The following is a 23,083-nucleotide window of genomic DNA, read 5'->3' as shown; positions in this document are numbered from 1 at the left end:
CTGCTCTTTCACAAGTTGTTTGCTTTGCATAGACCATTACCCTAATGGGATTTTTCACACAGTTGCTTTGGATATACTGGTTTTTGGTGTTGATTGCACAGTCTGAAAAGTATCCCTTTACTTAGTACCATGAACCTGGGTGTATTTTCTGGGCATTGTCTCTCCTGAAACCTGTCAGGGAAGATCTGCTTTTGTCCTGTATGTGTTAGCTTTTTAAGGCCCTATGATACAGTAGTGTGCTTTTTGAGCCACCTTAACAGTTGAGTGAGGTGAAATACCTTATGAATGGCTCTTCAGCATCACAGGGAATTTCACATCTGGAAAGACAAGCAACAGAACCAAATTAGTAATGCATACCACTGCCAGTGACTCAAAAGGAAACTGTAGCAATAGTATTGTAGCTTGTGATACTGCCCCTGGGTGGGTTCTGCTGCTATACAGTTGACTCTGTAGAGACAGCTCAGTTTATTGTTACAATGCAGTAATTTAACTGTGACAGGGTGTGCTGTCAGAATGCCCTCTTAGGGAGAAAATATTTTATTTAATATGTTTTCTCCAAAATCAAGCAGCTGTCACCCTGCTCTTCTCTAAATAGCAGTTCTATAGTGTCTGTGGCAAGTGCCTGCAAATTATTGTAACAAGTATGTTTCTTTTTCTCTCTTGAACTTGTAAGCTTACAAGGGAAAAGGAGAAGAGTGGGGGTTAAGTGTTTTTTACATGTTCTAATATTCTTTAAAAGAACAAAACTCTACTTTTGCCATGGTATGAAGTCCACAAAATGTCTAACAGGTTGCTTGGTTTGTTTGGTTGTTATAAAAAGAAATTCGTAGCAATTTAGAGGGCAACCTAGGTGACTTGTGCTGGTTATGCTCTGCAAGTTGGGCCAATGGGGACTTGTCTGGCAGGTCTTCCAGCACAGCAGACTGCAGATTCATTCTGGTCAAACTGGTGCTTGCTGCCCCATCAGCCCACCACCTTCTGATAACTCTGATTGAGCTGTCTTACCCCTTCTTTTTAACTTCTTCATTATTATTTTTTTTTATCAGTTAGAAGGTCATATGATGTTGCAGTAGCTCTCTTTTGCTTCTCAAGTATTAGATCAGCTTGCTCAAAATCAGAAAAATAAGCAGTATCTTTATCTGAAGATAGTAGGGGGAATAATTAGGGCTTTCCCACTTTATGTGCTTTTTTTTTTTTCTGTTTTGTTTACTTGTTGCTACTATAATCTTTAAAGTTTTATGTTTAAGTAGGTGTTGGTAGCTATATCTGAGTGTTTAATAACTTGAATGTCTTGGTGTTTGGGTAACTAAAAGTTACCCCCCCCCAAAAAAAAAGCTCAATTGGAATCTAGCTTCTTGCATACTTTGTGTTTGACATGCAGACAAAAAAAGTCTCAACAGTGTAGTTTAATTTGCCATAATATTTTGTAATATATGTAAAGATACAAATGGCAATCTGGATATCTCTAACTTTGGATGAAGATCTCAAGATTTCATAGCAGTGAACATAGTGGCTTATTCTGGCTAAAATGCATCTTTGCCTCAAGTTTGTGGTGTTGGTTACTGGACCTACCTTTTTGCCTGGGTCTCATGATCTCAGGTGAATCATACTGTGCTTCTTGCATTATTAAGATTTGAACTACACATTTATATCTTTGCAGTTCTGCAGCAGTAAGATAGAGAAACCTTGCCAGTTTGTATTTGCAATATGTTTTGTGACTGTAAAGGCTGCTTGTTTTCATGCCACAGGATGAAATTGTAGGCTTTGTTGTAGTTGAAGGTATTTGCTAAGAAATAATTTTGTTAACACTGGGTTTTAGCTTTTGTTGTCAGGCTGTAGATCTCAGAATTGTTTAGGTTGGAAAGGACCTCTGAGAATAATGTAGTTGAACTCTCTGCTCAAAGCAAGGACAAGCTAGAACAGCTTGCCCAGGTCGATGTCCAGTCATGTTTTGAATAGCTTCAAGGAGGACACTCCACAGCCTCACTGTGCAACCTGTGCCAGTGATTCACCACTTGTAGGGGAAAAGAGTGTTTTGTTTCTTTTTTCCCCTTGTGTTATAGCAGAATTTCCTGTATTTCAGTTTGTGTCTGTTGCCTCTCAACTGGTCACTCAACGCTAAAGCAAAGAGTCATTCTGAGCCTTCTTTACTCCTCTCCCCACACGCCTGTCAGGTAATTGCATGTGGGTAAAATTCCCTCTCCGTAGCCTTTTCTTCTCCAGGCTGAACAGTCCCATCTCCCTCAGCCTCTACTCTATGAAAGATCCTCTGGTCCCTTAATCATCCTAGTGGTTGGACTCACTCCAGTAAGTTTGTGTCTTACATTGTACTGGGGAGCCTAGAATTGGACCCAGTGCTACAGGTGTGGCCTCTCCAGTGCTGAGTAGAGAGAAAGGACCACCTCCCTCCACCTGCCGGCAGTGCTTTTCCTAGTGCAGCCCAGGATACTGTTTGCCTTGCCATGAGGATGCTTTTCTAGCTTGTGGTCAGCTTGTCTGCCAGGATCCCAGGGCCTCTTCTGCAGAGCCGCTCCCCAGGGTGGGGACTTGGCACTTCTGCTTGTTGAACTTCATGAGGTTCCTGTTGGCTCATTTCTCCAGCCTATCTCAAAGCCCTCTGAATGGTAGCACAACGTCTGGTGGATCAACCTCTCCTCCTGGTTTTGCATTGCCTGCAGACTTGCTGCTAGCTTGCAGAGAGTGCACTCTGTCCTATTGTTCAGGCTGCTAATGAGGATGTTAAACACTGCTGGTTCCAGTATTGACCCTGGGGTACAGCCCTAGTAACTGGCCTGCAGCTGGACTTTGTGCTAATGATTTTCTCTTCAACGCTCCTTCTTAAAGCACAAGTCCCAGTGTTGATATACTGAATTTCAGACTACCTTATCTCATCGTGTTTTGTTTGTTGTTGGGTTTTTTTTGTGTGTGTGTGCTCTAAATCACTTTCCCCCTTTCCTCCCATTTCATTTATCATTAAATTCATATGTATAGAGAGGGGAGATCTGCCTCTGACTCCTTCTGGCTTGAACCCAGGAAGGAGTGCTTCTCCAGCTCCAGATGGGAATTTTTGTGAAGATACCTCTACTTTTTGAAGGCAGGGAAAGAAGCCACGGTGCTTTTATTCAGTTGTTCCTGTCTGTCAGTGTTTGATGTGTCAGACCCTGTTTGTGAGCTTTTTTCCTGCTTGGTTAGTTGGTCGGAGTAGTGATGGGGCAGAAGATGGTTTGATGTGTCAGACCCTATTTGTGAGCTTTTTTCCTGCTTGGTTAGTTGGTTGGAGTAGTGATGGGGCAGAAGAGTATGGCTCAAGTACTACAGGAACCTGCCGAGTTCAAGTTATTAAAATTACAGAGCTGCAGCCAAATGTTCTTTGCTTGAAAAGGTGATAAGGGTAACAATAATAGCAAGCTCTGTCTTTGTAGCATTTTTTTAGTTACCAGCTGCCCTGGTATGTTTTTTGATTCGATAAAAGAAACACTGTTTCCTCATTGCTGTTCTGTGGTAAACCTTTTACAAAGAGAAATACTTGAATTGTTGTAATGGTATTGTATTCTGAAATTCCTCTTTTCAAAGTAACTTTTTAATTCTAGAAAAGCCAACTTGTTTGTTGTTTTTTTTTTTCAAATTATCTTACAGAAATAACTCAGAGCTTAAGATATATTTTGCATTGTAGCCATACTCAAAATACTGTAGTGTCAGTATACAGTACACTGAATAGGACTTTAAGACTGGTATCAGCTTATGCAAATTTTATTTTGCATTACTTTCTTGTTAAGAGTAAACATCAGTGTTACAAGTGAAACTCCAAGAGTTTGACTTTTGTGTTTTAAAGAAATGGAAAAATGTTCTGTGGATTTAGTATACAGTTGTGTGCTTGGGTAGTCATAATCATTTCTCACTTGTAAAAATCAACCTGGTAGAGGAAGAGACTAAAATCTAGCACCCACAGCCTTATCTGACACAAAGTCTAATTATGCAAGTGCTAGACTTTTTTGCATTGACTGTGGCATTTCCATCGTCATCACTGATCTGAGGTGGAATGAAATAAGGTTCAAACTAGTAGAAAAACTTCTATGTCTTGGTTCTTCCCCTTAAAATTTTCAAATGCATACTATCATACTATCTGCGTGGGAAGCAATAAAACATTTGTGGACCACAATTTCTTGGGACATTTTCCATGTGAGTGAACTTCTTGCCCTGTGATTGTCAAAACAGTTTTCTCACCACATAAAATTGTGCAGCTTTAGTAAGCTGAAAATCTTGTCTTTGCACTGTATAACAACATGGCTTAGATCCATCTATTCAGAGTCTTTTTGATGCTTGTTCTATGGAAATATATTTCTTTGTTTCTATCAGTTATGGTGTTAAAGCTGTTTGATCATGCCCAGTGTGTTGAGAAGCTTGTAACCAGCAAAAGTTTATCTTTAGATTGTATACCTCTTTGATTTATGGTCGTCCTAAAGACAGTCCTCCAAACTTCATTTTTATTCAATTATATTCGAAGTACATTTTTGAACATGTGTTTCCACAATGTAACTAGGAATGACCAAAATGGTACTGAATATGAACTTAAGTGAGCAGTTTATCTGAAGTATATTTACTGTTGGTTCAGATTCCTCTGTCTTTGTAGGACCTTGGTGACTGTGTGCTTCTTAGTAAGTACTTTTTTGTACTTTGAAAAACTGCAGCATTATTTTTTACTCTCAAGCCTGACTATTTAATTTTCAGCATCCCTTAGTAACCTTTGCTTGTTTTGATGTTTCATTTCCTAAGTGTGTTAAAAATGTAATGAAGTATTATTTTGTGGTGAGAGAAAATTGTGAGACTGGCCCATCGTTGTGCTTATTTTAGGCTTCAAGCTGTTTGGTTTTGTTATGGTGGTTTTTTTCCTGGCCATTGTAATGTCTGCAGTATGTAAGGTATTAGAGCTTTAGGACATTAGTTGGTGAATGCATTGGTGTTCCCCTAGGTAGTTAATGTGTTTTATCTGTCACTCAGGAGGAATGTGCTGTACAGCTTGCTCCTCCTGCCAGTGGGTCTGACTCATGAGCTTGAGGTACTTCAGAAGGATTTCAGTGCTCTGTCCCATTCTACAGTCTTGCAGTTCCTTTTCTAATAATAGCAGCAGCAAGACAGATGCTGGAGTTGCTCCTTGATTGCTACAGTTTATTACCAGTATAGTCATGAAGGCTGACATCAATCACAATCTTCACATTTGAGAGTCCACATTTGCTTGTGTGGCTATGAACACTGGATGTCCTGTACTGCTCCTTGGAAGGAGTAATCACTATATGCAACTGGGGTTCCAGTTTGAATGTTCAGAACTTTGAAGTGTGGGATTTAGCCTCTACAATTCAAGCAGTGTTATGGGAGCACCATAAAATAGCTGTTGGAGACCTCCAGCGAAATGTAGAAGGTATGTCCCCTGAAAGCTGTGTTGTTGCAAAACTTAAGATATATTGAAATTATTCCTTAAATATCTGTAGCAGGCATAGCTTGTGTATCCTGACAGAATCTGTTAACTTTAAAAGCTTTCTAATCATATAAACTGCTTGTCTAGCATAATTGCAAAGAACTGAAGCTCTTGAAATGATATTGTCTGCACTGAAGTCAGTGGAAGAAGCTGACCTCACTGAAGGTGAATTGAGGTTACAGTTTTATTGATTTTCAGCCACATATGGGTGAAAGGAGCCTTCTTATCAGCCACAAGCATCATCTCTTGTGCCAGTGAATTATAGAGCTCAAGCAAACTGTACCCATGAGGTCTAGACCATGCACTCCAGGAAAATTAAGTCCATCTTCAAAAGCAGGGATTGCTAGGGCCTATTTCCAAAAGGAACTGTAGAGCTTTAGGAAAAATGGCTCTTGAGTTGCTTAGAAAGATGAAAGAGCCAGGGCATCTCTGTTGTAATTGTCTCCTGTCAGTTCATTGAAGTAAGTGTGTGGGTTGACTCAGGGCATAAATACCATGACTTCAAAAGTCCTCTTCTCCACAAAGCAGATCTGAGAACTGCAGAAAGAGAGGGTGAAAGGTAAGAAGAACGGAGCTGAAAGCAAAAGGAAATGTGCATAGTTTCCTACAGTGAAGGGTAGAGGTGTGCAAAATGGTTTATCACAGAGAAATGAAAATGGTTACTTGGACATCTTAAACTCAGCCTTGGTTTCTTGACATATACTGTAGGAACAATCTCCCTTTGTTTGCAGGCTGCTATTCCTCAGCTGCTTGCTGCTTACTCCCTGGCCTCTCTATGATAAGCATTTTTATTGATGGAAATAAAAGGAATAATTTGTCAGTGCAGGTCAGTTTATTATCATCTTAGAAGTCTGAAGCAAGTTAGCTGTGAAAGATGCTTTTTTTGGAATAAAAATCTTGTTTGAAACTAAATCTTTATGACCTTAAGAGGTATATATTGTAATAGCATTGAAATTAACAATACTTTTGTTAGTAAGGGTATATTATTTAAAAGGAAAAGCAAGATAACACATTAAGCAAAGCTGTGTTTAATTAGGTATGGTGCTGTATGCATGTTCTTTCCTTTTCTGGATTGTACTTTTGTTGATCACCTGTAAGTCTTGTGTTTACTTAGAGAAAATATATTAAGGTTTCCTTGGCAGTGTGAATTTTGGAGACAGTGGGTGGGATAGGAAGAACAATTTTTCTCTTTTCAGTAGTATGTGCCTGATGTTATATCAGTGTTTTTAAATGCCTTCTAACTAAAATAAATGCTTAATAAGTGTAAACAACTAACTTTATGCTGATTTGCTTAGTCCATTGTTTGTTTTCCTCTTGTTCACTGTAGGCAACCAATTTGCAGGGAGAATGCCTTTAACCTTTTTGTTTAGGGGATAAAAACACCTTTAGCATGTCTTTTTTTTTTTTAATGTAGTCTAGGCATGCTAAGTAGTATTTCACATCTGGCATCACTTCTGGGATTTTTTAATGCCAACTATCAAAGACTCTGATCTATAAAAGAGAGACAAATGAGTTTAACAACTGTACATAGCTACTGCAGCTAAACATGCTTTGACAAGTCATTAATGAGTAACAGTGAAGCAAGGTTACATCTTGCCAGACACAAATGCTTGAACATGAGGAGGAATGTTTAAAACGTAGAAACCTGGTTTGTCATGACTTACGATCACTATTGATTGCCCAATAATAACATTCCTTCTTTTAGAAAATAGGGTGACTTTTGAGGAAGCAAAGGTGGCTGTCTTTTAATAATGCCATTCATTTGCTATTCAGAGCTTCCAAGCCATTGACAAAAGGTGGTACTGTTTGATTCTAAGTGTTGCCAACCTGCAACTTCTTGAAATGAGTTTTGAAGCCTTGCCTTAAGGATGCACGTGATTGCAAGTGATCAGAAGAAAAATAAACTGAGAGTTGGGAGCAACTGGAGTAAAAATCTCTAACATCCCCGAATTTTAGGTAAAGTTGTGAATATTGTGTGTAGACTCAAATCTAAATGGCAATTTAAGTGGATACCCAAATAAATAGAATCATAGAATGGCTGGAGTTGGAAGGGACCTTAAAGATCATCTAGTTCCAACCCCCCTGCATGCTGGGACACCTCCCACTAGATCAGGTTGCTCAGAGGCCCCATCCAACCTGGTCTTGAACACTTTCAGGGATAGAGCTTTCACAACTTCCCTGGGCAACCTCTTCCAGTGTCTCACCACCCTCACACTAAAGAATTTCCTCCTAATGTCTAACCTAAATCGTCTCTCTTCCAGTTTTGATCCATTCCCCCTTGTCCTATTGCTGCATATTGTAAAAAGCCCCTCCCCAGCTTTCCTGTAGCCCCTTCAGGTACTGGAAGGCTGCTATAAGGTCTCCCTGGAGCCTTCTCTTCTCCAGGCTGAACAGCCCGAATTCTCTCAGCCTGTCTTCATAGGGGAGGTGCTCCAGCCCTCTAATCATCTTCATGGCCCTTCTCTGGACTTTCTCCATGAGCTCCGTGTCCTTTATATGTTGGGGGCTCTAGAATTGGACACAGTACTCACAAGGCGGAGTCTCACGAGGTCCGAGTAAAGGGGGAGGATCACCTCTCTTGACCTACTGGCATAACTTTCATGTGATTTATCTAGGTATTCGATGGAATTAGGCTTTTTAATAAGGGTGATGAGAACACTGAGAGTTTTCTAGACTTTGCCATAAAGCATCAGTCTTACATTCTTCATTAATATGGTATTATTTAGATTTGGACAGAAAAATTTCAGTTGGGAAGGACCTACAATGATCATCTAGTTCAGCTGCCTGACCGATTTCAGGGCTGGCCAAAAGTCAAAGTATGTTGTTAAGCATGTTGTCCAAATGCCTCTTAAACATTAACAGGGTTAGGATGTCAACCACCTCTGCAGGAAGCTTGTACCAGTGTTTGACCACCCTCTCTGTAAATAATGCTTCCTAATGTCCAGTCTAAACCTCCCCGACACAGCTTTGAACCATTCCCATGTGTACCATGACTGGATCCCTGGGTTAAGAGCTCAGCACCTCCTTCTCCATTTACCCTCCTCAGGAAGCCATGCAGAGCAATGATGTCACCCTGCAGCCTCCCTTTTTCCTAACTAGACCAGCCCAAAGTCCTCAGCTGCTCCTAATGAGGCATTCCTTCCTGCCCTGTCACCAGCTTTGTTGCCTTCCTCAGGACATGTTCATATCCAAGGACCTTCACATCATTCCTAAATTGTGGGGCCCAGAACTGCACACAGTGCTCCAGGTGAGGCTGCAGCAAGGCTGAATACATGGGGATAATCACTCCTTTTTGACCAGCTGGTTATGCTGTTTGTTCATTCACCCCCAGGTGCTATTTGCCCTCTTGTCTGCCAGGGCACTTGGTGAGCTCATATTGAAGCTACTGTTGACCAGCACCCTCAGATCCCTTTCTGCTGGACTGCTCTCCAGCCGCTCCTCTCCCAGTTTATATTTGTGGCTGGCATTTCTCCATCATGGATGATGCTGGTATGAGAATTGCATCTGGTTTCCTCACTGTTTGGTTCCTAATGGTTGTTGACATTTCTGACAGGAGGCTGGGGTTTTGATGTGTTGGGTTTTTTTTCCAATTCAGTGGAGAGAGAGGAAGTTAAAACTCAACACATTTTGAAAGAATAACCTCAAGTACTCAATAGAACTTAAGTTGTTAGGAGTCCGATAAAATTTATACCCATTCTTACAGCACACATTGTAGTGAAACTATTAACTGTAACAAAGAAGAGGGTAAAAAATGTCAGTATACAAAAATGCAATATGCAAAATGAAGTCGTTCTTCATTATTGCCAGGCAATTGCAGAGAATGCTATTCTGCCATTCTTGCCAGGTATATTCAAAAGTATAAAATAAATCTACCAAATTATTAGTTAACTGGGTAGTCATTTACCCAGCCTAATGACATACTGTCATTTAAGTGCTTGGATATTTATTCATAGCATTGCTTACTTGCACACAGTTACGTTAAGGACAGGATTACAAAGCAGCCAAGTAGACTGGGAACTCAGTAGCTACATTTAGATATGTAATCCTTCAGTTAAAACGTGGAAAACTTGTATTGCTTCTATTTTCTTACTTAAGCTTTGCAAGGATGGCCCTGTACAAAGCTTCGTTTACAGCTCGTAGTGTGAGGTATTTTCTTGATGTTTTAGAGACTTGTATACATCTTGGATTTCTTTTATAGGAGAAAGATAAATTATTCTGTCTTCCAGCATGCAGTTAAGTAAATGTGTCTTCATCCTTGGAGAAGCCTTTTGCTTATAGGTCACGAATTAAGTATGTCTTACAGTTAAGCCATTTTTGTCTCAACCTTGTGGGTAAAAGATTTCATTACTAATGAGGATTACTGTATTTTCTTGGTACCAAGTTTACTGTGATTTCAAATTACCAGGTTAAACTGGTTTCTTGGTCCTTCCTTCCTTTGTATTAGTTCACTATGTTAAACTGCATTTGCAGAAATCTAGCTATTGTGAGGCTGTAGACACAGAACTGGTATCTTTAAAAAATATGTCCTGGCAATAGAAGGAAGCCGTGAAGGATTGTTTGCTCATTTTCAGGCCCCTGAGTGACAAATATTTGGGGTTAAACTGTTTTTTGTCTTGATACAGTGGAGGAAAGCAGTGTTCCTAGTTCTGCTGCCATGAAGCTGAGCTTTTGATTTTAAGGTTTCCTACTACAGTGAGGGAATCTAATAGCACAAAAAATTTTTAAGGCAAAAGGTGCTCCTTTTGAAAATTTCCGTGTAGTGAGAAAATCGAGGACAGTGACTTCAAAGCGCACTTAAAAATCTAGATACTTGGGTTTTTTTGGTCTTTGAATAATTGTGGTAATGGCAGTGGGATTTGTGCACACTTTTTGTAGTTTGCTCTTCTGTTTCCAATCCTAAAATGCTCTGTGAAGGACTTGCACAAACTGATTCTTTTCTCCTTGATAATCAGGTCAATCAATTGACCATAAGGCATTATTAAGCAGAAGAGACAGCATGATTGCCTGAGGAGAAATGACAGAGGAAAAAAAAAAGTAGAAGATGTCCAACTGAATCACTTACTTTTAATAACTTACTACCTGTCAGCTGTGCCACAGAAGTTGAGCTATTAGTCTGGCTAACTGACAGATAAAAAGAATTGAGGAAATAAATTAAAGAATTATATCACATTTTTTTAACTTTGTATTCAGAGTGGGATAACAGAACCCACCTTTTTACTCCTTCTCAGATGAAACTTGTTAGTGCACTGTAAGCTGGTTGTGTGGTTTTACCCTCTGTTGCTTTTAACAAGAGTAGGCAAAATAGGTAACAGCAGAAACTTTTTTTCCTAATTTTCTTTGTCTGGGGCCTATCTGAAAGTTTCCAAGTCAGACATTAGTTTTCACCTAGCATGCTAAAATGTACTTTTTTCTAGCAAATGAATCTTTATGAGTTCTTCTCTTTACTTGTTTTCAATTGTGTGCTGTTTCTAGTATCTTCCGTTTTTCAGTCCTGAACTTTGTTTTAATCCTTCAGAAAGTTAGATCTGTGAAACATTTTTGAAGATTAAAAATAGTTTATTTTTAAGCTGCTGTACAGTAGAAATTATGAGTAGTACAAATTGATACGTTCCAGGAAAGTATCTGTAGCAATCTATTTTTTTTCTCAGAGTAATCTAGAAGTAAAATAATTCTATTTGAAAAGAATTAGCTACTTCTGAGAAACATTACTTTGCTGATGCTTAATATGTTTAGTACTTAGTTTTTATTGCTTTTGGTAAGCTACAGTTTAGTGAGACTGTTGTATAGACACTGAAGCAATAATGTCAAAATCAGTACGCTGTTGATTCATTTCCCCTTAAAAAAATGATCATTTCATCTTAGTGTCTTGCCTTGTGGGTTACTGCCATAGGTAGATATGTGAAATACTTGATAAGGAAGGTGCATGGTCATCTAGGACTGCCATGTCAAGGTATTCTCCAACTTCCATGGAGCTAGAGAGGGCACTGGAGGAAATTTGCATGTAATTGAGGAGAAAGGGATAAAGAGGATCTTTCAAGTTCATTTTGAGAAAACTAAGAAAGGAGCTGTGCTTTGCTTGCCCAAGGAAAGGAAGGGAGGTTGAACATTATGGATTTACTAGTCCTCCCTGCCTTCATATTTCTAGTTTGTTTCTATCTACTTGTTGCCAAATAGAGCTCTTGGGTTTTTTAACTTATGTTCTAGTCTGAATTCAGTACTAATTTGAGAGCCATTAGAAAATAAGAGAAGTGACAATTTCGAAGGTGTGATGTTAATGGATTTCTGCAGGGACAGGGAAGCTATGCATGGATTATTGCTCCTTCAATGTGTAGCCTGTTGATTTTTTTGTAAGTTAAATAACTGCTTGAAAGACAAATATTAGTGAAGTAATTAATTATCTTGTGATGAGAGTTGTTTACTGCTTGAAAACCTGTTAATAACAGCACTGAAGATTCAGTAGCAGAGGTGAAATATTTCCTTTGATATCAGAATAAAAATAATCACCAGTAAGAACCACATAAGATACTGAACAAACACACAAAAAGAATTATATCCTACCCCTTTGTACTTAACAGAGCTGCTCTGCCTGCTCATCTTGTGTTGCCGTAACCATCTCTTTTGTTGAAGAGGGCCAGACTCTACTCACTTGTCCCTTTGTCCTAATAATGGCAATAGACATGTTCTTCTGGTCTTCGATTTACAAAATACTTTTTCTACTTTTCCATACCATGTTCTTCTGTGGGAAGCAGTCTTCTTTATCTGTTCAGTTACTTTGTGATGATGGAATTAGCAATTTTAATGTCTTTTCCTTACCTCAGAATGTTTTTGCTGGTCATTGTAAACGTTGGATGATCAACAGCTGTAGCTTCCTCCTGGCATCATTCTTGCCACTGGAGCATCTGGTCTCTGCCCTACAAAAAGTGACTAATAATTTTTGACATATAAGCAGCATTTTCTGAACACACTTTCTTGCCTATAATTAACTTGTTTAGATTTGAATTACGGAGTTCATTTCACATAGTATTTTAAACATAATGATCCAGCTACAGATTTTTTATTTTATTTTTACCAGAGTTGCTTGATAATAGTAAGTGCAGAAATGAAATGAACTTGCTAAGTTAAAAATAAACAAAAAAGCAAACCAACAAACAAGAACAAACCCAACCCAAATAGACGACGACAATAAAAACCAAACCACAAGCCCCCCCACATTTTTTACAACATTTTAAAAAAAATATTACTTAATTAGGTGAGCCAGCTGAATTTGAAGGCTGGGTCAAAAGCTAATGTAAGTTTGTGTCCCTAAATACAGAGTAGTGTAATGACACAAAAAGATCAATCTCTGTGCCTATGTTCTGGAAGAGTTTTTTTGTTTTGTTCTTATTCTGCGCATGCAATTTAAAACTAAGCTAGACACCCTCTGCTTGGAAAAATGGTCTTGCTAATATTCCTATTTTATGCTATGTGCCAATTTAAATTGACATGTAGCATGTAGGTTTCTTTATTATAATTGTCTGGGTATGGGGTCTTTGGGTTTCTTGTTTTGTTGATAGTAACATTTCCATGTAGCCATTGTAAAATTTACCTGTTTATTATTATTTTGTTTTAATAGTAGTGGAATGGGGTGATGACGTTACGGCAGTGTCAGAAGATGAAGCCATGGTGCTGGTGAATCATCAAGCAACGGGTGATGTCTGCACTCTGATGATGTGCCTGCAGGATAAAGGCACGGTAGGCTACAAGCAGGGAGCGGGAGAGCTGCTGTCTGTGCCATCTGCTGCCCTGGGCGTGTTGCATCTGTGTGCAGTACTGGTGACTAACTTCTGTGTGTTAATGCACCAAATCATCTCGAGGCCCTGAATAGGAAGCCTTTTATTTAGATTTGGCTTACTGTGACAGCCAGTAGCTTGGAGCAGGTTTTAGACCATAAATGTTGCTGTTGAAGAAGGTTGAATGAGTGGAGTCAGTGTGCATCCAGTCTAGGTTAACAGAGAGGGAAGCAGATCTTCTTGCAGGTAATCATGTACTTGACTTTCCTTTCACCTCATGCCCTTGTGCAACTCATGCCAACTTTGCTCAAACCAACACAGGTCTAGCTTCTTGGTTGACTTTATTACAGCATGGAATTTTTCTCAAAGTTAGAAGCAAGTTATGTATGAGATTTTGGTAGGAGTTCAGAAGCTGAAAGCGACTTCCCTGTAAGGTCACCTCCAAGATAAGCAGGCTAGCTGAGGTCAAAATGGCTTGAGTTCTTAGTTCACAAACTCTTAAGCATTTCTTGGGGAGTAGTACAACTAATGTCAATTATTACGTGCATTGCTGTTCAGAGAATTCACATCTAGGAAGTGTAGTGCTGGAAGGAGTATGGGATCTCAACAGGAAATTAAATGTTTGTACAAATCATGATGAACGGGGTGGTTATGTATGATTAGGCTACAAAGGGTGGGAGACATACCTGGCAAGCTGAAAAAAGGCATCAATTGTGTCTTTGTGTTGTCTTTCTTATGGTCATAGGGTGAAGAAACAAGGAAAACAACAACTGCTCTTTGTTGATTCTGCACTGTTTTTCTTAGTGTATATTTGTACAAATAGTATATACACTGTATCTCTACCAGTGACAACTTTTTTTTTGAGAAATTTTATAAGATCTTAATTATGACAGCAGAACTGATTAAAAAAAAAATCAAAGAAGCAAAACACAAATAAGAAAGTGTGAAAATGCCATTCAAGATTGAGCAGAGGCTAATTTCTTTCTACTGTAGCCTAGAGAAGACTGTATTTTAAAAGTACTTTTAATGGCTTTAATTTGTTTTGGAATTGAGGAACTTATTTATATGTTGCATTCTGTACTGTACTCCAATGAGTAGAATGACAGAATAAACAGTCTTTAATTCCCTCCCTCAAAATTATGCATAGGACAATCTTGTAATAAATATGTCACTGTCAAGTTATAGTCCTGTGGATATGTATTGCCTATAATCTCAGCTATTGATGTTCTGGTGTTTTAAATATCATAGAACTTCATTGAACTTCATAGAACTTCCTTGACTCATACATATACTAGTGTATATATAAATCTAAACCATATTTAGCCTATTTGACTCCATAGCTAAAAAAATTGCAGTCAAGATAGAGTAAGTTTCAGTGACTGTAGATTATGTTAAAAATGGAGGAAGACAGTGAGATGGCAAATACTCTTCACCATGGAAGCTGTTAGGCTTGTGGGTTTTCAGAAAAGCAAAACATCCTTAAAATCAGTATTTTTTCCCTTAAATACTTGCAGTTGTTGCTCTTGCAATATACATATCCAGACCCTAGCATGGCTTTAATGTGTTAAGCTAATAAAGAAATAAAAACTACAAGCTTCAACACATTCTTAAAATACAGCATGAGTAGTACAAATGGCTAAAAATAATGAAAGAGATCAAGGTAGTTTTATCCTTGATAGAACTTGCTGAATCAGGTGTTTTTAAATAGCATGCTTTGTATTTATGAACAGAAGAGAACTGTCATTACTTTGAGTGACTGAAACCACTAGAGGGGAAAAAATCACAACAAACCACCTGCCCAGAAGAAATCATTGTACAATAGGGCAACTACTTAAATTAGACAGTTTATTTTAAATTTAACATAGAGTCCTTTACAACCTTGATACTCATCTGTTAGCAACAAGATAGTGATTTCCAGTAATTGTTTTTCTTTTCTTTAGGATGGTTGAGCTACACTAATTCTTAAACACTTTTCTCCACTCAGACAACGCTTTTTAGTGTCCAGAGTATTCTGTGAGGGTGAAAGGCTCACCTCCATGTCACTCAGAAGGGCACACTCAGAAGCAAAAGAGTTTACCAAAGGCAGCCTCTCAACAGCAGTGGTGCAGTGGTGCAGTGGCAGAACTACAAAAACATTCCTCCTGTGGCAAGCCAAAATTTTTTTTGCTTCCTTTTGCTGGCCAGTACAGCCTGAAACCAAATAAAATCTGGAAGCACTTGCTGTTTAATGCTGCTTTTAAAAAAAATGTTCATTTAAGACATCAGAAGTGTTTGATTTTAAGTTTTGTGTTTTTCTGTGTAGTGCAGTAGACTACTGAAAGGTTCTTGCAACTTGAAAATGTTTCCTAAGGGTGAGGTCAGGAACTGTGATTGTTATTTTTTCTCGTATTTTGTAATTCTTACATACAAATGACAGTGTAGCCTATCTGTTTTAAGCAGGTTTAATCCCACTAAGCAGTAAGCTAAGACACCTGTTTTAGGGCGTTTCTTGTCTTTCAGATACACTTCTGTAAATAAGGAAAGCATGATCTCTTATTAGGGAAGTGGAACTTAGCTACAAGTTACAATTTTAATGGAAGAACTGGATTGGTATTATTTGCTAATATATGTTACCATAAGACAAGTCACATAGAGCAAGGTTTCAGCTAAATCAGAAGTGACCTAATTACACTTTCTATAAAGTTCAGGAAATTGTTCCAATTTGTTGTTGAAAGTAAGTGTTAAAACAAATTTAGTAAGTTAGTTGAGGTTTCATAAACATTAAAGGTTATGTGTTTAACAAAGAGAATTACATTAAAATGCTTTTATTACTACTTTCTGACTCGATTAGGACTGACAAATGTGACTTTTTTCTGATTTAGAGCAGAAAGCAGTGGCAGAAATGGTGCAGTGGAGAGAAAAAAAGTAGAGCTTGCAATTGTTTCAGTGCAAGTTTCAAGATGTGTTTCCAGCTTTCATTGTTAAGTCAGAGGTGCTTGAAAGATGAAAGTCAGTCTATTCAGGTTGCTTTGTTATGAAATCTATGCAGAGTAAAATGAAATTGGGTCTGTGAATAGAAGGCACCTAGATTTTTTTAGTAAAATTGGTAAAAGCTTTTGCTGCATTCTGAACTGATTTAAGCAGGAAGGATTAAGCAAAAATGACCTGAAACAGCATCCAGAATTTCTCTCAATCCATAAACAACTATGAATCTGTACTCAAAGCATTTCTGTGTGTCTTTGCATAAACCTACTTGAAATGCAAGTGATAAGAGACTTATCACTCATCTGATAAGCATTGATTCGTTCCTGAAGATACTAAGTGGAAGAGCCACCACTAATATCTTGTAGTGTCCTCTGTTCTGCCCTTGGTAGCAGAACAGAATGAATATCCAATAATCTACTTTGCCTTTGGATTGCAAAGAAGATAATTGTGTTCAACTCTTTAAATTCCTCCTTTTTGATTTTATATGTTAAGAGTGTGTGTATATATGAATTAATTCATACATAAGGATATTTTTATTTCCTCTTTGTAGTGCTTATCACAGCCTAGGCTTACAGGCAGATTTGTAGTCACTGAGCTCTGGAGTTTGCCTCTTTGTAGCCCACTTGCAGCAAACTGCCTGGGTGTTTTGTCTTAGTTCTAACTTGTATGTCACACTGATCTTTGACATAATTGCCTCAGTCCTTCTCAAAAAGACTGAGGAAGTCCAGGAATGTCTTTGGTCCTTTGGATGCATAGCATCTAGTTTAGAATTACCACAGGTTGACAGGAAGGGATATTAGCATGTCACTGTGAAGAAATGGATGCTTGTTTCTGAAGCACAACTGTTCTTCTCTTTGAGGGCTTTTCTTTTCCACATCCAATGATGCTATAGTGTCCAGAGACAAGTGTTCTTGCATTATGCAAGATCTTCAAAGAGAAGGTTTGCTAATATTAAAAAAAAAAAAGCCAAAAGTTGAGGTTTCTTAGGCAACAACAGCTAGCTTCTAAATGTGACACTTAGATTTAGCTGGAAGATCAGCTGTATGTCCAAGGCCATAAAATATCTTAAATGTTCTTTGGCAGATGTGTTCTTCCTAGTGTGTAAAAACTGCACTTTACTGAGCATCGGGCCACAGTTGTTTCAGGATAAGTAAAAGAAACAGGGTATGTGACAGTTATCTTTCTCCAGATATATAACCCAGGATTCATTTATAGTTTCTGTGGTCAAAAGGGAGAATAGGTACTCAGAGCACTCCAGGAGATAATTAGATTTCTTCAGAAGAAAGATTAGTGATACGTGCAATTCTAGATACAAATTGCAAATTATCGAACTGCTTTTATGAAACAGAATTCCTGTATGAAATATAATGTGCTTCTTTTTGCAAGTTCCATCTGGACATGTCAAAATATGAAAGCAGAAAAACCCCACCATCCTCCACTGTATCAGACTGTTTTGTTAGAAGCATTGTTGGGGCATGGATGTGGATTCTGAGCATTTCAGTTACTGTGCAAGCATCTGGTATTTGGAGAGAAGCGTAGAGTACACTTTAGTGGTAGATGAACTAATACATGAACAATGTGTTGTTTCTTCTAGGGGAAATCTTTCCTTGCTAGGCTGCTCTATTTCTGTCTTGGCGCCAAATTATGTGTCTTGGATAACTAAAAGATGCCAAGCAGAAGGTGCCTGACTACCAGAGAAATACCTTGGTTCTCCATACACTTCATTGATTGTGATAATTTGAAAAGTATTATGTTATATGACTTTCACAGAACTTGAATTAATCTATGTGACCATGTATCATAGGTAAGGTTAAAAGCAGCTAGCCTCATGTATCACAGAATCACAGAATGGTTGGAGGTTGGAGGGGACCTCTGGAGATCATCTAGCCCAAACCCTCTGGCAAACCTACGGCAGGCCACTCAGGACTGCATCCAGGTGGGCTTTGAAAGTCTCCAGAGAAGGAGACTCCACAACCTCTCTAGGCAACCTGTTCCAGTGCTCTGTCACTCTCACAGTAAAGAAGGTTCTCCTCACGTTGAGGTGGAATCCATTGCCCCTTGTCCTGTTACTGGGCACCACCAAAAAGAAACTGGCCCCTTCCTCTTGACAACCACCAATCAGATATGTATAGACATTCATAAGATCCCCTCTTGGCCTTCTCAAGACTAAACAGCTCCAGTTCTCTCATGTATGACTGAGAAGCATGTAGGAGAGACACTGGATTTTCTGGTTTTGCAGAGCCAAATCCTGCCCCCTCAAAAATCTACATGTAGGAGCTATAGAGGGGAAAGACCTTGTGAGAGAAGAACCTTTTGCCTTCTGTTATTTACCTCCTCTGGAGTAACTGTTCTATGTTAAATCTCAAAGGGCTGAACAGGTACAATATCTGCCTTCACTATCCTGTAAGAAGTGATGGTCAAAGTGAATCTAATGGCTCAGCTTCTATTTTTGCCTTCTCACCATGCTTCTTGGCCAGGACAAGAAGCATGACAATGTAATTCTCAAGGGTGCATGTGGCTGCTCTGCTATGAGAGAAATCAGTACTGGCATGTGGGCTGTACGTGGGTCTCAGTGAATGCTGCTCTTCAAAGATAGAGGAAGCATGTTTAGAGCATCTGCATGTCAGAAGCATGAGGATGACATGATCTCATCCATAAAATCTCCCAAGTACAAAAAATATAAGTAAACATGTTTTTGTTGTAGGCATAAAACATTTCAAATACAGATCTGTATTGTTTTGTGTACTTTATCAAACACTGAAAATTGCTTTAGTTTGCAACTGGCTTGAAATTGTTGTGGTATGTCAGTAAGAAGCATTACACTATGTGTGAAAAGATGGAGTAGAAGTTACTCTAGCATATGGCTAATAGTGCAGAATTGTATATTATATTTGAAAAGGCAGCTATTTAATCCTGCTCTTGAGGGAGGAGTGTAGGACATTTGCTGTACTATATTTTGAGGCATAAAGGACTTAATTCCATGTATTTTTTAGGGGTTTTTTGCTATTGTGAGATTGACAGGAATGTGACCAGTATATACATCATTCCATGCAGTTGATATTTACTAAACTTCTTTTTTTTTTAACTTTTCAGGTTGTCCGTCAGATGATGTGGCTGATGGATCATATTTTTAAGTATACAAACTTTGGCATTGTGTCTCTAATCCATGGAGACTTCTTTATAAGACAGGTAAGTGGAAACACGTAATAGTGCTTTGATTTATCCTTCTACTTGGAACATGGTGGTGTTGTGGGACTTGTTCATTACCTCTTGGATGGTTTGCAGGATGAAGTAACTATGCTGTAATGTGTGTATTGGGATAGAGCTTTGGTCTGAAACTGCTCTTTTTTTCCAAGCTTATTTTATTATTTGCCTAGACACGAATGTTTATGGAATCAGTTATGATGGGAGCCTTTTATGAGAGAGTTGTACAAGCAAAGTACACAGGCCTTTTTGTCTCTCTGCTTCTGGCTGCCCATTGTTGGTGCCTCTCTTACTTCCTTAGTGACCTTGAAGTGATGCAGTGAGTCTGCTTAGGTCACTGTTCTGACTGTCAAAGTTTCAGATCAGGAAAGTCAGGACTGTCCCTTTTGATGGTGACTTGGTAGTAGACCAGTTTAAGGTGGTGATGGACCTGTAATAGTAATTAATTGATTCTTGAAGGTTTATTATTATTTGAGCATCTGGAAAGAACGTGAGTTGAGCCCCGCATTTCAAATGTTGAAGAGTGAAAAGCTCAGATTATTTCTTACAATTTGGGGTGTTTTGTTGTTGTTTGGTAGCTGTTGATCAAACTGCACTCCAAAAGTAGGAACTTAGGAGCACAGTGCTAAGCATGAACCTGCTGCTGGTCACAGGAACTGTGACATCCAGCATACATGTTTCTTTTGTCTCCTTTTATTTGTCTGTCTGTCAAACTTCTGTGCAGCCAGAGAGAATGAATTAATTTTCACTTTACAGAGAAGGAGAAGCTAATTTACTCGGAATGAAGTAAAATCCTGAATCACAGCTGTAGACAGCTGAAGTGAGAATTCTCACTAAGACTAGAGGCATGGGCAGAAAACCTCAGGTGAAATTAGATAATAAAATAAAGGTCTCTTGAAGCATACAACTATGTACTGTGAGGTTATGGAAGGGAGCAGAGTTTGACACTTTGTAAATTAAACAACTATTTTAGTAGTTAAAATTCACAAGATACACATTTTGAGGTATACATGGCTATCAGATTGCTAATTGTAATTTCTGACTGTGGTTGCAATGCTGGTTACAAAACCAAACCACTACTCAGCTGCAGAAACTAAGACTTTTCCTCAGTTTTTGTAAAGTGGCTGAGATACACAACATCACAAATAAAAAGACTGTCACCATGAGTCTAAATACAAACCAGCTGAAAAGGAAATGTTACTTGCCTGCTAGTTAGCCCTTTGGGTGTACCTAAAACACTTAAGGAAAGTAAGTAATGATCCTTTCCCTAACTACAGAAAGGCACTAGTGGTATTTGGATGAGCAAATACTTCAGGGTTTTTTTCCCCTGTAAAATGATGTAATTTGATCATGGTACTGCACATCCTATTTGTTAAAAATGCACATTAACCTCATTTTCAGAAGCAGCACCAATGGCAGTTTTAGGAACGCTTGTGAGGTCTACTAGAAGTTGACTAATGTAGCTAGTGTAGCTACTCCTAGTAGCTTGTTGTATCAGTGGTGCAAACTACATGGCATCCTAAAGGATTTGTCAGCAGCCTGCTGCTACCTGTTTTCTTTCCTCTAAAGGAGAGAAGGCTGAGCCCATTCCCTGTGATGGTGATCAACTAGTCATGGTCTTCAAGAATTGCTTTTACTAATGAGGTACTTCTGCTTCTGAATTGTGTAGTCATTTCTGGACAGTATGTGAGCTGTGTTTTATCTTCCAGGCATCTTCAGTATTCCACTAATCACAGTTGCTTTTAAAGAATCCTCTCTTTCCCATTAGTCCAGATTTTTCAGTACTGCAGCAACGTCTTAAACCTTGTGGTATTTGCTAGATTGCAATTTATCCACCAGTTGTATTTGTTATGTTTGTTTAGGTTTTGGAGAGTTCTGCTATCTAACATGTGAAAGGTTTATTGTTCACTTCTATTTTTTTAACTACTGTGCTATCCTGGAGTCCTGTGGTCTGTTGAGAAAGGACTGGTTTAACTGAGGAGCCTTTATATTGCTCTTTCATTACATTAGTATGAGCAGGCAGAGCTTTTTTCCTTCCCTGCCACAAGTTAAGTTGGAAGTAATTGCTATCCTGAGTCTTCAAAATCTAGGAGAAACACTTTCACAAAACTTGTCTTCAATAAAATACTTTTTCTTCTTGTCTTCCACTCAACCCCTCTCTTTCCGTCTACCTCCCTCTGACAGAAAAAAACAACAGCCAAAGAGTGGAATGTTTTTGGCAGTTTTGTTCATGTTTCAGAAAATTAAAATCACCTCTGCTGAGGACAGCATAAATTTTGTACACCTGTGTCTTTTGTGAGGTTTGGCAAAGGCACTTTGGAGTACTCAAAAGTGCTAATGGATGTAAATTCATTCTTGTGAAAATCTGGGTAGCTTGTCCTTGCTGTGTGCAGAGACAGGAAGAGAGGAGATTGTTGTTGAAGATATCAAAGGTATTTCTACAGTAATTAAAGACAGATCTTACTGTCTTAAGTGAAGAAGTTGTGCTAAAACATCAAAGAGGAGAAATGAATGAGTCATTCAAGCAGCACAGGTTTGGGTGAAATCTGTGGTTCTTCTGTGGTAACCCAACTCAGGCCTGGTCTTGAGGTCTGACTGTGGTACTTCTGCAGTTCTAATACAGGATGAGGTGAGATGTGCATAGAAGATTGTGTAAGCAAAGATCCTGTTTGGTTTTCAGACACTACTGATGATGCATAGACCTCAAAATCATAGCGTGACCTATAGCCTGTGTTGCAGAATTCAGTTCATCCTATAGCCTGTGTTGCAGAATTCAGTTCATCCTTGGGACCCAGTAACAACTAGGGAATTCAGTAGATAGATCCTCATGTTCTGTGGAGTTCCTACTTAAGAGTTTGGCCATTGCCCTTGAAGGTAAGTCATAAAAATGGGAACTTCATTCTCAATTTCAGGGGCTTTTTTTCAGCCTTTCTGTAAAGTTGCATTAATTCAACCACCAGTAGGTACTCTGAGGAGAACATTATTTTGTGTTGCCTTAGGGGCTTATTTGTATCTCTCAAAAGAGCAATCTTAGAAATGTAATAATTATCTGTCTAGTAGTATCTCATTTAAGCATTCTTTTTAATGTAAGTGATGTTTTATCTTTACAGGGAAGAGCACACCGTGACCAGCAGCTTGTGTTACTCAAGGAGCATCTAGAAAAATACTACAGGAGCCGCAATCGGAAATGGATTGTTTTATTTCCAGAGGGTGGCTTTCTTAGGAAAAGGAGAGAAACAAGCCAGGCATTTGCCAAGAAAAACAATTTGCCATTTCTTAAACATGTCACCCTGCCGAGGCTTGGGGCAACACAAGTGATTCTGAAAACGCTTGTAGCGCCGCAAGAGAATGGAACTCCAGCAGGTAGAGAAGCTGTGAGGAAAGGTAAGAGGTCCACTTCACTCATGCATAAAAAGCAAATGGAATGTCAAAGGTCTGAGTTAAAGCAAAACCATTTGTGTTGAATTGGTCTCTTTAAATGTCAAATACATCCATAATGCACCATCATACTTATAGAAATATTTTCGTATTTGCTTGTAGTTCCACTTAATTTATTTTCTATGTTGAGATGCACAAGAAAAGAAAACCTTGGTTTTAATTTGATGTAGTCTGTAGTGTGGCTGCATGAATGTTTGTCTTGGTATATGTGATGCATAGAGGAGATACTGGAATG

General features: G+C 38.7%; 1 protein-coding gene across 1 annotated transcript in view; it reads left to right on the top strand.

The window, feature by feature from the left end:
• The window catches only part of LPGAT1 (lysophosphatidylglycerol acyltransferase 1), a 60,080-nt gene that overhangs the window by 13,422 nt on the left and 23,575 nt on the right, over nt 1-23,083 (top strand). Inside the window, exons 2-4 of the mRNA XM_009994716.1 lie at nt 13,086-13,204; nt 19,300-19,395; nt 22,521-22,794. Coding sequence (XP_009993018.1) covers nt 13,086-13,204; nt 19,300-19,395; nt 22,521-22,794 — 489 coding nt within the window. The remainder of the gene's footprint in view (nt 1-13,085; nt 13,205-19,299; nt 19,396-22,520; nt 22,795-23,083) is intronic.

The sequence above is a fragment of the Chaetura pelagica genome, unplaced genomic scaffold (genome assembly GCF_000747805.2).
Source record: "Chaetura pelagica isolate M959 unplaced genomic scaffold, ChaPel_1.0 scaffold2, whole genome shotgun sequence".
Lineage (NCBI taxonomy): Eukaryota > Metazoa > Chordata > Aves > Apodiformes > Apodidae > Chaetura > Chaetura pelagica.
The sequence above is the reverse complement of the archived record's forward strand: the minus strand, read 5'-3'. Positions and strand labels throughout refer to the sequence as shown.